This window comes from Colossoma macropomum, unplaced genomic scaffold (assembly GCF_904425465.1).
Source record: "Colossoma macropomum unplaced genomic scaffold, Colossoma_macropomum, whole genome shotgun sequence".
NCBI lineage: Eukaryota > Metazoa > Chordata > Actinopteri > Characiformes > Serrasalmidae > Colossoma > Colossoma macropomum.
The window spans coordinates 6,464,189-6,479,057 of record NW_023494798.1 but is presented as its reverse complement, the minus strand read 5'-3'; the positions used below and the strand labels follow the sequence as shown (position 1 = coordinate 6,479,057).

Below are 14,869 nucleotides of genomic sequence, written 5' to 3'. Positions count from 1 at the left end.
GCACAAAGATTTATTTTGTTACGCAATCTTAAACTCATTCACAGACAGTTATTACATAAAGTGATTATGAATACATTGCCTGATGTCTGGGACACTGTATAGTAATATGGATATGTAGAGTGTTGTAAGGCATAATAGTACTTCTTTGGATTTACCGCTTTTTGTCATCACAGATGTTACATATAAAAACTCAGAAGTCATGTGTAGGTAGTAAATAAAATGGCTATATTTGTGTTGTAGATATTGTAACCCCTAGTTCCTATTGGCACTATTTCACATCAGACCACTCTGAATGAATTTGTTTACATTTCAACCACTGAATTATGCTAAATTATGATCAGTTATGCTAAACTAAAGGAATTCTCCTTTATAGCTTTAGGCAGACCATTTCAATTTATTTGATTTATTCACACAGCCCCTCAGACATACATTTTTCTTTACAAGTAGGTTTTAATTATTGTGGCAATTTTCTTTTAACTGTCACATCTGGTACATAGATTCGAAGCTTAAATGTTGATTTTTAAAAATTGGGAAGTCTCATTTTTCTAGTAGTACATAAATTCTGAAGTTCAGGATCAAAGTAATGTTGGCCATGTAAGAAAGTTTACAAACATTGACAGTATGTGTTTAAACATCACAATACAAGAAGCAGTTTATGGCGAAAAAGCCAGAATAGTATGTATATGGAGCCTAATCGTTTATTTAAAGTGGTACACATTAATGCTACTTGGCTATTTGTGTGAGTTTCAAAGAGACTTAGAGGGAACTTTACCCATAATGTGTTTCTTGGTGTTCTGCTCTGGCCTAAAAACAATTATAAAACATTTAGGAGCAAAAATACAAATAACAAGTCCAAAGCTTGAGGCCAGAATAGCAAATATCTCTACGGCAACCGTGAACTTTCCAGGAGAGCTGACATAAGCTGGGATAAAGGTAACCCAAACTGCACAGAATATGAGCATGCTGAATGTGATGAACTTGGCTTCATTAAAGTTATCAGGCAGCTTCCGTGCTAGAAAAGCCAAAATAAAACACAAAAGAGCCAGAAATCCTATATAACCCAGAGCAGCCCAGAAACCTATAGCTGAACCTAATCCACATTCCAGTATTATCCTTTCCTTGTAGTGTTTCAATTTTTTAAGGGAAAAGGAGGAGATATTGTTAACCAAAGAACACAAATTAGGACTTGTATTAGAGTGAAAGCAAGAACACTGAGTCTCTGCTGTGGAGGCCCAAACCATTTCATGGCATTACTGCCTGGAAGTGTAGCTCTGAAGGCCATTAACACCACTATTGTTTTCCCCAGAACACAGGAGATGCAGAGGACGAAGGTGATCCCAAACGCTGTGTGGCGCAGCATACAGGACCACCCAGAGGGCTGACCAATGAAAGTAAGTGAGCAGAGGAAACACAGAACCAGTGAGAAGAGCAGCAGGAAGCTCAGCTCTGAGTTGTTGGCTCGGACGATTGGAGAAGTTCTGTGTTTGTAGAAGACAGCAGCCACAGACATAGCAATGAAGGCTCCAGTGACAGAGAACACTGTCAGGATGATGCTCAGAGTGTCGTCCCAGGACAGAAACTCCACAGGTTTGGGGAGGCAGTGGTGTCGTTGGGCGTTGGGCCAGAACTCAGAAGGGCATTGCACACAGTCCAAAGAGTCTAAAAAATAAAAAAAGCAAAGTTAAAAGCTTAAACAGAACCCATAATATGGCCTTACATTATAAAGCCCAAGTCAAGCAAAATAAATAGATAGAATAACATTTTCTAGTAATTACCCCATTCAACTCCAAGGAACTGTGTCCAGTTCCAGACTTCCATTCTTCACTCTCATGTTTGCAAAATGTTCATATTAATTTCACAGAGCTAGTTACTGAATATAGGATTGGTGCATTGGTGCAGAATTACTCAACAACAGGACTGGAGCAGTGGTGAAACTAGGATCTTATGGTTCACAGTGTAAAAAGTGACAGTATAACTTGCTTGTTTACTCTGTATTATGTCTCAAATATTTTGTTGCTCTTAAGCCATACGACTCCACCAATTAGCATCTTAAGCATCTATATTATAATACCTATTTGAATCGCAATGGTTATCTGTCATATTTAGCTGTATGATGCACCACTGGTCAAATAACAAGGTTACATAAATTCCAAAGGAGCCTTTCTGTGCAACATACATCTTTTAATCAAATGCATATTTTGATATGATTTTTAAACTGAAACATTTACATTTTTAGAGCCAATCCCATTAGCATTTGCCAGTGAACAAAATTACATTAATTTCAATAGCATTTGCTGCAGTGAGCAACTTCACGTCCCAAATGTCCAGGGCAAATACATTTTGCTTTCAAAATTTTGGTCACCTTTGAGTTCAACTTTGACATGCAAATTCATATTTTTTTATCAATAACACTGCTGCTTTGGCTGCGTTGATCTCTGAACACTCCTGAAAAAAAATTGTAGAAGCCATTAAAAGTATCTATTCCTAGTAATGTCCAATAATCATTAATGGTAATATTTTGTGGTTTCCAGTGAGTTGATGTCACAGTGTAAAAGATGCTAATGGTTCTCTGGTTCCAGGTGCATTTAGTGTTTTTTAATGGGATCTAAAGGTGTCCTACAAAAAAAACTAGTGGTCTCTAATGGTAGCCATTAAGCCAATTCCAATTAGAAAGCAAAACCATCAGGTTTTAATCCTAAAGGTTATAATGGTATTTTTTCAGCAGGGACGGTCACTTTATCTCACCTCAGTTTTGCGAACCATGCATTATTTAGCCACAGATCAGTGTGTAGAATTATACTCTCATGAGTATAACATTTTGTTCAGTTTTGTGTTGTTGCTGCTTATAATTAGCAAGTCAAGTGATTTGCTAACTGCACCAACATGGAGGATTTTTTTTTCATCACTAATTTTCTGGTTCAAATTAAGCCATGGCTATTTGGCAAAGCGAAACCACTAATGTCTGTCCTGCTGTTGAAAAAAGCATGGAAATCATAAAGTGTTTCTGTTGGTTCTGGGTGGTTTTGTACTGTGTGTTTGGCTTTTGTTGATTGATTTATATCACAATGTAAAGGAGCTTAATAGTTTAATAGGTGAGCTGTGTCTGATTCTAAATGCCTTTAATCCCAATGGTTCTAATGATCAATTTTCAGCAGGGTAGTTTGACAGCAGCTTAAAAGTAAGCTTATTTTTTGTGATTTGACAATTTTTAATAGTAACATTAAAAATAAACGTTATACTGCATTATATAAGTGAGTATTGCTGTCCTGTTATTATGTATAAAATAAGGGCAGAATGGTGGCATAACCACTCATATGTTGTGCTAAGAAATCACTATATATATATATAGTGATTTCTTAGCACAACATAGTGCAGAGTGTAGTTATATATATATATATATATATATATATATATATATATATATATATATATATATATATATATATATATGTAGTTATATCCAACCTGTTCTGTTACTGATCTCTCCTTCTGCACATGGTATACAGTCATAGCAGCAGACTGGCTTTCCTTTCTGCACAGCCTTCCTGGTTCCTGGAGGACAGCTCTCACTGCACACAGATCTTGGTACCTACAAGACAATAGAGCCATTCAATGAACAGAATAAAGGCAACACTTTGTAATGGCTGAGTTTGTGTTATATTGTACCTCCATCTGCCCCCCCACCCAGTTGATGGCTCTACTCATACTGAACTCCTGGCCTCTAGGCTTGGACGAGTCATAGCGGCCCACTGTCACAAAATCCAAACCACCATCTTTCTTAACCTGCCAGTTTATGAGCTCATAAGTAGCCACAGGATCTCCACTGGAATCAAAGGAGACCTGAAAACCATTCTTTGTAGTGAAGTTCACTCTCTTGAGCTGGTTGAGTATCTGCAGTAGACAAAATTTCACGAGAGTGACAGACAGCTGTGTAAGTTTCTCTCAGTAAATAGAATATAGTTCAGTTGCAGCCTGAATACATAACAGAAAATGATGATTAATATTTGTGTAATTGCGTGTATTAAAATACACAATAACTTAAAAAAAATAATAATAAATTATTAAATCAAGCAGTTTTATACCTGCCATGGTGCGAATTTAATGGTGCTGTTACAATATGTATCATTACAGATAACACCGTGGATGGCATGCGCTATGGCATACGTAGCTGTGTACACCATGTTAGTGATGCGCAGCTGCGATGTGTCTGTATATGGGTTCTGCAGCGCGCGGATATCCTCGCTACCGTCACATTCCCGCGCGCCCCCTGGGGAGCCTTTTAGGCTACAGCTGAACGAGCTCTCCCAAAACTCCGTTAGCAGAGGCGATTTCAGTGCTTGTGCTGGAGAGAGATCCAGAAGAAACTCACGAAGACCTGGAATCACTGAGCGGGGGACCCCGAATCCTATCGCCCCAGCGCACATGTTAAAGCGCAGAAACTCTGAATGGGTGATCCAGTTTTCGCTGCCGATCCACTGAAGGGGAGGCGGCGGCTGTCTTGCCAGTTCCTCCAAAAGGATGTTCATGTCACCTGTGGCAAGAAACGCTACTATTACCCGGGCTGTTGATCTGCGGATGACGTTTGCCACTCTCTCCAGTTTACTGCGCGGTTGTGTTCTGTAGTAGGACTCGGAGTACTCCACACAGATGCCCTCCTCTTGCGCAGCCTTTAGAAACGACGCCATTCCATTATTCCCATAGTCTGAGTCGCTGCGCACTGCCCCAATCCATGTCCAGCCAAAGTGCTTGACCATTCTGGCCAGTGCGGCCGCTTGGTGGTGGTCACTTGGTATGGTCCTGAAGAAGGCAGGATACTGACGCTTATCGCTCAGACATGCGCAGGTTGCGTAGTGGCTCACCTGTTGTTTGGCCATTGTAGGAAAGAAAAAAATATTGTAAGTTTCTGCCTTTTAGTTACCAGTTCTACTAAGGTCTATTATGTGACAGGCCTTCATGATACCCATATTATTTTGCTTTATTACTATATTTACATATTATTTTGGAAAATGTGCGCTTCACTAAAATTGTACTGTTACTTAAATACTTTTCCAAGTTTTCATTTAGACCTTCTATGTGCTTGTTACAAATTTCAAAGCTGCTTTTCTAAATAAATGTTTTGTCTTGAAAATCATTTTATTAAATTATTTTTTTTATAAAATCTACCTCATATTTTGTCAGTGTAAAATGAAACTGTCCACAACTAATGTTCATACTGCGCATTAGTCACCGGACCACAAACCACCAAAAAAAGGAAAACATATCCCCTCAATTCTATGTGTACATGCTTTTTAAATGTTATATACCATGTTTAAATGTAAATACGTCAAGTGCTTTACTTCCATATTTCAACTTAAATTCACACATAAATTCCCATACTTTCATTTTTATACTTGTCTCATCTGTGCATTAGCGTACATAACTTACATCGGGCTCTGGATCAGTTTGATCATTTATAAATCATGATTCTGAAGCTATATGTTTCTGAAATATAATGAATTAAAATGGACTGACTTTTGTGACACGACACAATGTTGTAGCCCACAATATTCACCAGAGGAATTCTGAAGAGGCCCAGCATTCTGGCCATACTAATTGTTGGTGTGGAGCCAGACTCCCCAATGACAGCAGATACAGCAGCGGACACGGACTTTGAACAGGAATCAGCGTCGTTGAAAACTGACTCCACACCGTTCGCTAATTGAAATGCCACTTTGATTGCCATGGAAACGGCAGCGCACGAGTCGCGTATCTGGTATCCTAACGTGATTCCCGGCAGGAGATCTGTTCTGTTGTTGATCTCGTGGATGGCGAACTCCATGGCACGAGCGAAGCGCAGCTCCCTGAAATCCATACTGTTTGGAGACAGTAAAACAGACACAAATTAAAAAAAAAAAAAGTTTCATGTCTGATGTCTCATTTGGAATTTTTCAGGTGTCATCAACACATACAACAAATATATTGCTTCATAAAAGGTTTGATTAAGCAACAACATAGATCATAATTGTCATTCCTCAATAATTTCAAAAAATGCCCCCCTTCACAAACACAAACAGACCTTCCAGAGCACTGTGGCTGCGGTGGCTGTCCAGTGTAGGAGTTCTGCTCTGACCTCATATAGTTATGAATGGAGAAAACCCCTCCAATCACCAAGTCTCCATTCATAAAAAGACCAGACAACTGAGATTGAGCCCACAGTCTGCAGCTGACTGGATCAGCTTTACATCCTGCAGGGCTGAACACAGTTATCCACAAAACTGATACAAATGGCATCAGACTTGAACTGAGCTGCATAGTGTAGTCAGTGGCTCCCAGCACTCTGAAGGCCAGGATGACTGTGTCACATTCTTAAATAGCCACCTTGCTATGATGTCCAAGCAACTGTGGGTGTGAACTGGGCACAGGAGGCGTGGTTATGTGCTCAGTGTTAATTGCTATGGCCATAACTTACTGTTGTATGTCTCATTGTGGTGAACATGAGGTGAACCTGCTGTAACTGTAGGCCTAACCATGCCTAGGAAATATCAGAGCATAAAAGAATACTTGTATTTGTTTTCATTCTTATTGATTATAAGCTACTCTTACTTTCAGTACTGATGTAGAGCATTATTTTGTAGGTAATGAACTTTTTAAAATATTTCATGTTCATTTTAAATATGGTGCATGTGATTTCTGCTCATGGTTACGTTATTTTCTCATTTAGGGTTTTCTTTCACTTATTTACTTTTTTCATGATAGGATAAAGACAAAAAAATTATTTTCATGCAAAAATATGAATAAATTTGTAAACATCTATGTTACAAATCAGTACACAGTGCAAAAAAATAAAAAATGGACAGGTTTAATTAAAAAGTATGTATGTTCTTATAATATAAACATTGCATTATGTGTCTTGAGCAGACAATCAGGTTAGCCCAATGGCAGAACCTCATGCTCTGCCATTGGGAGCCCCTTCAAGGTGCAGGCAGCTGATTGTTCCTTGCCTTCATGGCCTCTCTGTCAGGGGATCTACATTTTCATTGGAATCTGTGCTAGATACGTTTGTGGATTATCTTCTGCTTTCCCACACTTTCCAGTAGTTTAAGGGCATGTTGTATGTGGCAAAGGGTTAAAATGAAAAATGGTTACATTATCCAGCAACTGTGACTCTGAACCACTTCACTCATATATCTGTAGGCCAGTGGGTCATTTGAGGACAAAGTCTGGAAGCAGTCTAAATGAACATATTTATTTAATTAATTCATGTCAAGTCATCACACTTCACACAATTAAGTTCATTGAAAAAAATTGTACTACATTCCAGGTATTTTGAATTTTTTTAAAATAAGCTATTGCTTTCCATACCAAGGTCAAAAGGTCAGTGTATATGAAATTTGGGACATCTCGTTTTGGGATCCCTTCTCTACATTTGTTATCAATAGAGGCCTTTCTAAAAACTCTCATTTGTGTTCCAAGTGTTGAAGGCCCGTATTGGCTCTGTAAGATGTCAGGTGCTTGGACCCTCTATGATCACCACTTGTGGATACAACAGTCCACAAAATGTTCTACATCAATTTCAAACAAAAACAAAGTGATACCTTATTTTCTTTGTTGCAAACATTGAAAATGTACAAAAAAAACAGCCTGTTTGAACCCACTATTCTAAAGATATTGAAGAAGAATATCATATATATGAAAATGAAACCAACTGCTCAAGAACTTTTTGTTGCACAAAAGTTCCATTTATCATGACCACTAATGTTATCCAGAAGGACTCCTTGAAGTCTGTCAGTCTACATGAATCATTGAAGTGGCATATTCATCATTCAAAACTGCAAATTTCACAGAAAGGTGATGAGTTTGTGTATCAATCAATGATGTTCTTGGAAGTTAATGGAGGGGGCACTTAAGCGTCAATCAGTTTGTTTTAGAGCTCCTGTGGCCCCACCCAAGGATCTCCTGGCAAACAATAGTGATATGAGAGATAACTTCAACATTCATGATGTATTGACCTTCTGAAAACAAGCTTACGGTCAGTGTTATATTTTTACCAATTACTGTCTGTATGTTAACGGATCTGAAGCAAGCCTCTTTTAAAAGTAGAGAAGTGTTTTTTTATTACCATTGACTGTATAAGCAGCTATATTGATGTCATACAGTGAACTTTATGAATTATGAAAAACACCATCCTGACATTTTCTTAATTCCTCCCAGTCAGAGGTGGTCGTAGTCATAAGCTTTAGTTGAACGGAGCATAAATTCTGCATTATGATGGTGGATTCCCAATGGAAAACAAGATGTTGGTTTGTTTGCAATGGATCAGTGATGTAAAATTCTGCCATTCCAACAGCAGTTCCAGTGATCAGCAGGACGTTCTGTCATGTAAAACTGCTTCCTGGAATGTGGCAGGTTTTGGTGAGAGGGTGTGAGAACTTATTTCCCCCTTAAGAGAATAACAGGCACTCTAGCTCTATTCACACTAGCAGGAATTCTTCCAATTTCACCAAATCCTGATTATTGTAACAGTCTTGTGAGTATTTCAAGAGGAAGAAAATTTGATTGTAAGAAAAACTCGTTTGTTGTTGGTTTGCTCAGCCCACTGTCCACACTTGCAGGACAGGCTACTGCTGTTGCCCTGGGAAAAGGGCGCAGGGCAAAGTGGTTGATGCAAGACCTAAGCAGATAGGAACTATGCCCCTTTTCACCCCATTGACTTAATGCACTTAATCTTCATTTACCTTGTATAATCTTTGCTTTCTGGCCACTTTTCTGATTGCCAAAATTGTATTAATATTACAAAATTGTATAATTTTCTGATGAAAAGCTTTTTTTTACTTTTCTGCATTGGCTGCTTTTATTGCCCCGGGAGACTGGGCAGGGCAGCGTGAATGACGCAAGATATGCAAGTTATGGGAGAGGTGTTTCTTTCCCCTAAAATCAATATATCAGTGGATTTGAAAAGTGACTATTTGGTGACACTTCATTTTGAGTGGTCTTTTGTAGATGAAAAAACCCTCAGCAGATTATCGGTAATATATTAACAACATATCAATGATGTAGCAGCAGTGAAGCATCTGAACACACTTCAGTAAATTATCAAGAAATTTTTCATTAAAAATGTGAATAAAATTTGTTTATCATCTACTAAATTCAGTTGTTTTTCGCTTTATTCAGAGGGTCAAAGTTCATATCTGTAGATGGTAACCTGGGATGTCACTGAACATGAAATAGATATAATACAGACCATCATAACATCCCTGACAAGCTATTATAGACACACTTCTGACACCATTCTGTAACTGGAGTTTAACTGGATTGGGTTTTGGTTGAGGATAAGGGGCCAGAGTGAAGGTTAGGAATAAAGTTAGGGTGAAGGTTAGGATTTGGTTTTGGGTTGAGGATAGGGTGAGGGTTAGTAGGATAAGGGCCAGGGTGAGGGTTAGGATTAGGTTTTGGATTGAGGATAAGGTTAGGGTTAGATTAGGGCCAGGTAGAGGGTTAGGATTTAGGTTTTGGGTTGAGGTTAAGGTTAGGATTAGGGCAGGTTCAGGTTTTAGGTAAGGTTGGGTAAGCTTAGGTTTTACTTAAGGGAAGTAATATATTAAGTCTACTTCACATAACATATCAACAGTACATCTATAAGATATTTACCTCAATGTATGCAGATGCTGCACTACTGCTACTGCACTGATGTGTTGCTAATGTGTTCCTGATAATCTGGTAAAAGCTGTTTTTTTTTAAATCACTACAAAGGACCAGTTGAAATAAAGTGTTACTGATTATTTTAATTATTTTAGTAGTTAAACGCAAGATCATTTAAGATTTGTTCACTTCGATATAGAAAGTTTGCCTAAAAATCTTTAAAACTGTTTTACACGCACTTACGTTTCAGTTTCCGCAGGGATTCTGTATTACCCAGTGATGTGGTGTATAGTTCAAAAAGCTTGCTGACACTGTACATATTTACAAATAATAAGAAGAGACTTTGTCCCAGCGGTTTATTGGTGAAGTTGTTGTACTGTATGTTTGTAAGCTACATAATGACTCCTATATGTGTGAGGGTCTCAAAGAGCCTTAGATGGAACTTTACCCATAAGATGTTTCTTGGTGTTCTGCTCTGGCCTAAAAACAATTATAAAACATTTAGGAGCAAAAATACAAATAACAAGTCCAAAGCTTGAGGCCAGAATAGCAAATATCTCTACAGCTACAGTGAACTTTCCAGGAGAGCTGACATAAGCTGGGATAAAGGTGATCCAGACTGCACAGAATATGAGCATGCTGAATGTGATGAACTTGGCTTCATTAAAGTTGTCAGGCAGCTTCCGAGCTAGAAAAGCCAAAATAAAACACAAAAGAGCCAGAAATCCTATATAACCCAGCACAGCCCAGAAACCTATAGCTGAACCTAATCCACATTCCAGTATTATCCTTTCTTTATAATGCTTTAGATTTTTTAAGGGAAAAGGAGGGGATATTTTTAACCATATCACACAAATGAGCGCCTGTATAAAAGTGAAGGCAAGAACACTGAGTCTCTGCTGTGGAGGCCCAAACCATTTCATGGCATTACTGCCTGGAAGTGTAGCTCTGAAGGCCATTAACACCACTATTGTTTTCCCCAGAACACAGGAGATGCAGAGGACGAAGGTGATCCCAAACGCTGTGTGGCGCAGCATACAGGACCACTCAGAGGGCCGACCAATGAAAGTAAGTGAACAGAGGAAACACAGAGTCAGTGAGAAGAGCAGCAGGAAGCTCAGCTCTGAGTTGTTTGCTCGGACGATTGGAGAAGTTTTGTGTTTGTAGAAGACAGCAGCCACAGACATAGCAATGAAGGCTCCAGTGACAGAGAACACTGTCAGGATGATGCTCAGAGTGTCGTCCCAGGACAGGAACTCCACAGGTTTGGGGAGGCAGCTGACTCGCTGGGCATTGGGCCAGAACTCAGGAGGGCAGCGCAAACAGTCCAAAGAGTCTAAGAGATCAGGAAAGCAAAGTTAAAGCCCTATAACAAACAGAACCCTACAACAAGGCTTCATCTTAAAGAGCACATTACAATTTTGCAAATGACTCCATTAATTAATGCTTTCATCATGCAGTTTTTCTTGGTCACTTGACGCATTACAGGTGGAACTGCTTTTTACTGTGTATGAATTTACAGTGGAATATGGCGGAATTCATATTATGATACCCAACCTGTCTTGTTGCTGATCTCTCCTTCTGCACATGGTATACAGTCATAGCAGCAGACTGGCTTTCCTTTCTGCACAGCCTTCCTGGTTCCTGGAGGACAGCTCTCACTGCACACTGACTTTGGAACCTACAAAACGCATTAGTCATAGCTCCATTTTTTTCCCCTAAATTGACCACTTTTCAAAACCGTTCTACATTTTTCTTTTTTTTATTCGAACACCTGAGGTCCACTTGTGATGTTTATTTTTATGCACCAAAAACAGTTGTAATTCATTTTTCCCATGACAATTTTCAAATATGTCTTCATTCCTTACAAATGCAAAAAACATAATGTAGATTTCCATGATATGGGCCCTTGAAGAGTGCAGGGAGTTGCACTGTACCTCTTTCTGTTCTCCCACCCAGCTGATAGCTCTGCTCATACTGAACTCCTGGCCTCTTGGTCTGGATGAGTCATAGCGGCCCACAGTCACAAAATCCAAACCACCATCTTTCTTAAACTGCCAGTTTATGAGCTCGTAGACGGCCACAGGATCTCCACTGGAATCAAAGGAGACCTGAAAACCATTCTTGGTGGTGAAGTTCACTCTCTTCAGCTGGTTCAGTATCTGCAGATGAATACAGTTAAATAAAAACCTACAAATCTACAAAACGTTTATACATACACAATACATTTCACAACCTTCATCTAGTCCGGGAGTGCACAGCTCTGGTCCTGGAGGGCCAGTGTCCAGCAAGTTGGGTGATTTACTTGCTCAAACACACTAATTATACTCCTAATTAGACTCCTTGGCTACTGTCTGAGTAGGAAAACTACCAAACTATGTTGGGCATCGGCCTTTCAGGACTGGAGTTGTGCATACCTGATCTTGTCTGTAAATACATGGCTTACTGTTTAATCATGATTTTTAATATTATTGTATGTATATTAATATGGACAACAAATAAACAAAACAATCATGCTTATTAGAGTTATTTGGGCTTAAAATGGAACAGTTTTATACCTGCCATGGTGTGAATGTAGCGCTCTTGTCACACTGCGTATCATTACAGATAACACTGTGGATGGCATGCGCTATGGCATACGTAGCTTTGTACACCATGTTAGTCACGCGCAACTGCGACGTGTCTGTATATGGGTTCTGCAGCGCGCGGAGATCCTCGCTGCCGTCACATTCCCGCGCGCCCCCTGAGGAGCCTTTTAGGCTACAGCTGAACGAGCTCTCCCAAAACTCCGTTAGCAGAGGTGATTTCAGTGCTTGTTCTGGAGAGAGATCCAGAAGAAACTCACGAAGACCTGGAATCACTGAGCGGGGGACCCCGAATCCTATCGCCCCAGCGCACATGTTATATTTTAGAAAATCTGGATCAGTGATCCACGTCTCGCTGCCGATCCACTGAAGGGGAGGCGGCGGCTGTCTCGCCAGTTCCTCCAACAGAAACCTCATATCTCCTGAGTTAACAAACGCTACTATTACCCGGGCTGTTGATCTGCGGATGACGTTTGCCACTCTCTCCAGTTTACTGCGCGGTTGTGTTCTGTAGTAGGACTCGGAGTACTCCACACAGATGCCCTCCTCCTGCGCAGCTTTTAGAAACGATGCCATCCCATAATTTCCATAGTCTGTGTCGCTGCGCACTGCCCCAATCCATGTCCAGCCAAAGTGCTTGACCATTCTTGCTAGTGCGGCCGCTTGGTGGTGGTCACTTGGTATGGTCCTGAAGAAGGCAGGATACTGACGCTTATCGCTCAGACATGCGCAGGTTGCGTAGTGACTCACCTGATATGGAGTGAAAATACAAAAGAACCGTTACTTTAGTAGGCTTTGCATCGTTTTCTAGATTTTTTCTTCAGTTTTTTTTAACCTAACCTATCCTACACCTTTGAAAAAAGATGACTATTTGAGGGTTCTTTAGCAAGGGAAACTGTTCTTTTTAGAACCATGAGTTCTATAGAGAGCAATTTCATGCTTAAATGGTTCTATGCATGGTGAAATACTTCTTCACATATATGGAGAATGTGCGATATATAGTTCTAATATAGAAACTTTTTGAAAATGGTTCTATACAGCACCAAAAAGGGTAACGCTGTTGTTACAAGCTGGACATCATAACAATAAAAGAACGCTTTTTAGTGCTTTATGAATCCATTTTCTAAAAGGTTATATACAGAACCACATACAGCACATACTCCATATATCTGAAGAAGTATTTCACCATGCATAGATCCATTTAATCATGAAAGTGTTCCCTGTAGAGCTCATGGTTCTAAACATAACCATTCCCAATATCTAAGAACGTAGATATTGTACTCTAAATTTTAATATGCACGTTTTTCAATGGTTAATTTGAAGTTATGCCGTTTTCTCATTTGCAGTAACAACAGGGCGCTGAGTTTAAAAATATGACACAATAAAGTGTAGCCTACTGGAATCACCTGTGGAATTCCAAAAAGACCCAGCATTCTGGCTATACTTATTGAGGGGGTGGAAGGAGAATCTCCTACGAGAGCAGGAACAGCTGCAGTTGCAGATTTTGAACAGGAGTCAGTATCATTGTAAAATGGTTCCATGCCGTTTGCAAACTGAAATGCAACTTTAACAGCCATCGGCACTGTAGAGCACGAGTCATATATCTGGTATCCTAACGTGATTCCCGGCAGGAGATCTGTTCTGTTGTTGATCTCGTGGATTGTGAACTCCATGGCACGGGCGAAGCGCAGCTCCCTGAAATCCATACTGTTTAAACACAGTGACAGTAACACATTTTTACAATTTTTACAGTTTTATGTTTCACAAATGCAACCAACACATGGCCGCAAAAACGTAATCATAGAGTGACAATAATTTCATTTTCATTCTAAAGAAATTGGCTGTAGTGTCAGACCTCCCAGAGCACTGTGGCTGGAGTGGCTGCCTGGTGTAGGTGTTCTGCTCTGATCTCGTGTAGAAATGAATTGCAAAAATTCCTCCGATTATAAAATCTCCATTCATAGAAAGACCAGGTAACTGAGGATCAGTCCACAGCCTGCAGCTGACCGGGTCAGCTTCACATTCTGCTGGGCTGAGCTCAGCTACAAACAGCACTGATACGAACGCTGTGACACTTAAAGTGAGCTGCATGGCGTACTTGGTGGCTCCCAGCCCTCTGCAGGTAGGCTGGCTGAATCACAGTGTTTTAAGTAACCAGCTCACTATAGTGCCCTTTCAGTGTGGGTGTGAATTATGCACAGGAGGCGTGGTTTTGTTTACAGTGTAAATCCTAATGATGACATCAACCTATTGTGTTTTTCGGTCTATAATAGAGTGTTGCTAGAGCATCATCAACCCCAGAACCACGTAACACATACATGTAGTTGTAGTCACGTATTTTTATTGATATTTATTTTAAGGTGATCTTCACATTGTTTTTTGTTTTTTTTTTAAATTTCATTTAATTATTGGGTTTGAATAAGCTCGATTTAATCATGTATGATGTGAAGTCTTCCTATTTTGAGCCTGAATTGAGCTGAAATTCGTTTTTTTGGGGCCATTTTAAAGCTCCAAAATTACGATTTGGTGGGCTATCTGGTGTTAGTTTATATGGCTTTTCTGGTAGGTTCCCAAGTATTCCCAACCACAGCTTTATATATGCAGTAGTTCTTTAATAGTTTATGGATCGTATTTTGGTTTGAGATCAGTGAACTTAGTGTTATAAT

At 39.6% G+C, this 14,869-nt stretch overlaps 1 protein-coding gene and 1 pseudogene across 1 annotated transcript; both read right to left on the bottom strand.

The window, feature by feature from the left end:
* Window positions 1-746: 746 nt before the first annotated feature.
* On the bottom strand, window positions 747-6,153 carry LOC118818519 (annotated as a pseudogene).
* A 3,887-nt stretch (window positions 6,154-10,040) lies between these two features.
* Window positions 10,041-14,294, bottom strand: LOC118818258 (extracellular calcium-sensing receptor-like). The gene is made up of 6 exons (XM_036585474.1): window positions 14,059-14,294; window positions 13,610-13,910; window positions 12,177-12,953; window positions 11,556-11,780; window positions 11,176-11,299; window positions 10,041-10,954 (listed from the first exon to the last, which is right to left on the bottom strand). The coding sequence occupies exons 1-6, from the start codon at window positions 14,292-14,294 to the stop codon at window positions 10,041-10,043; spliced, it is 2,577 nt and encodes an 858-aa protein (XP_036441367.1).
* Window positions 14,295-14,869: the final 575 nt, after the last annotated feature.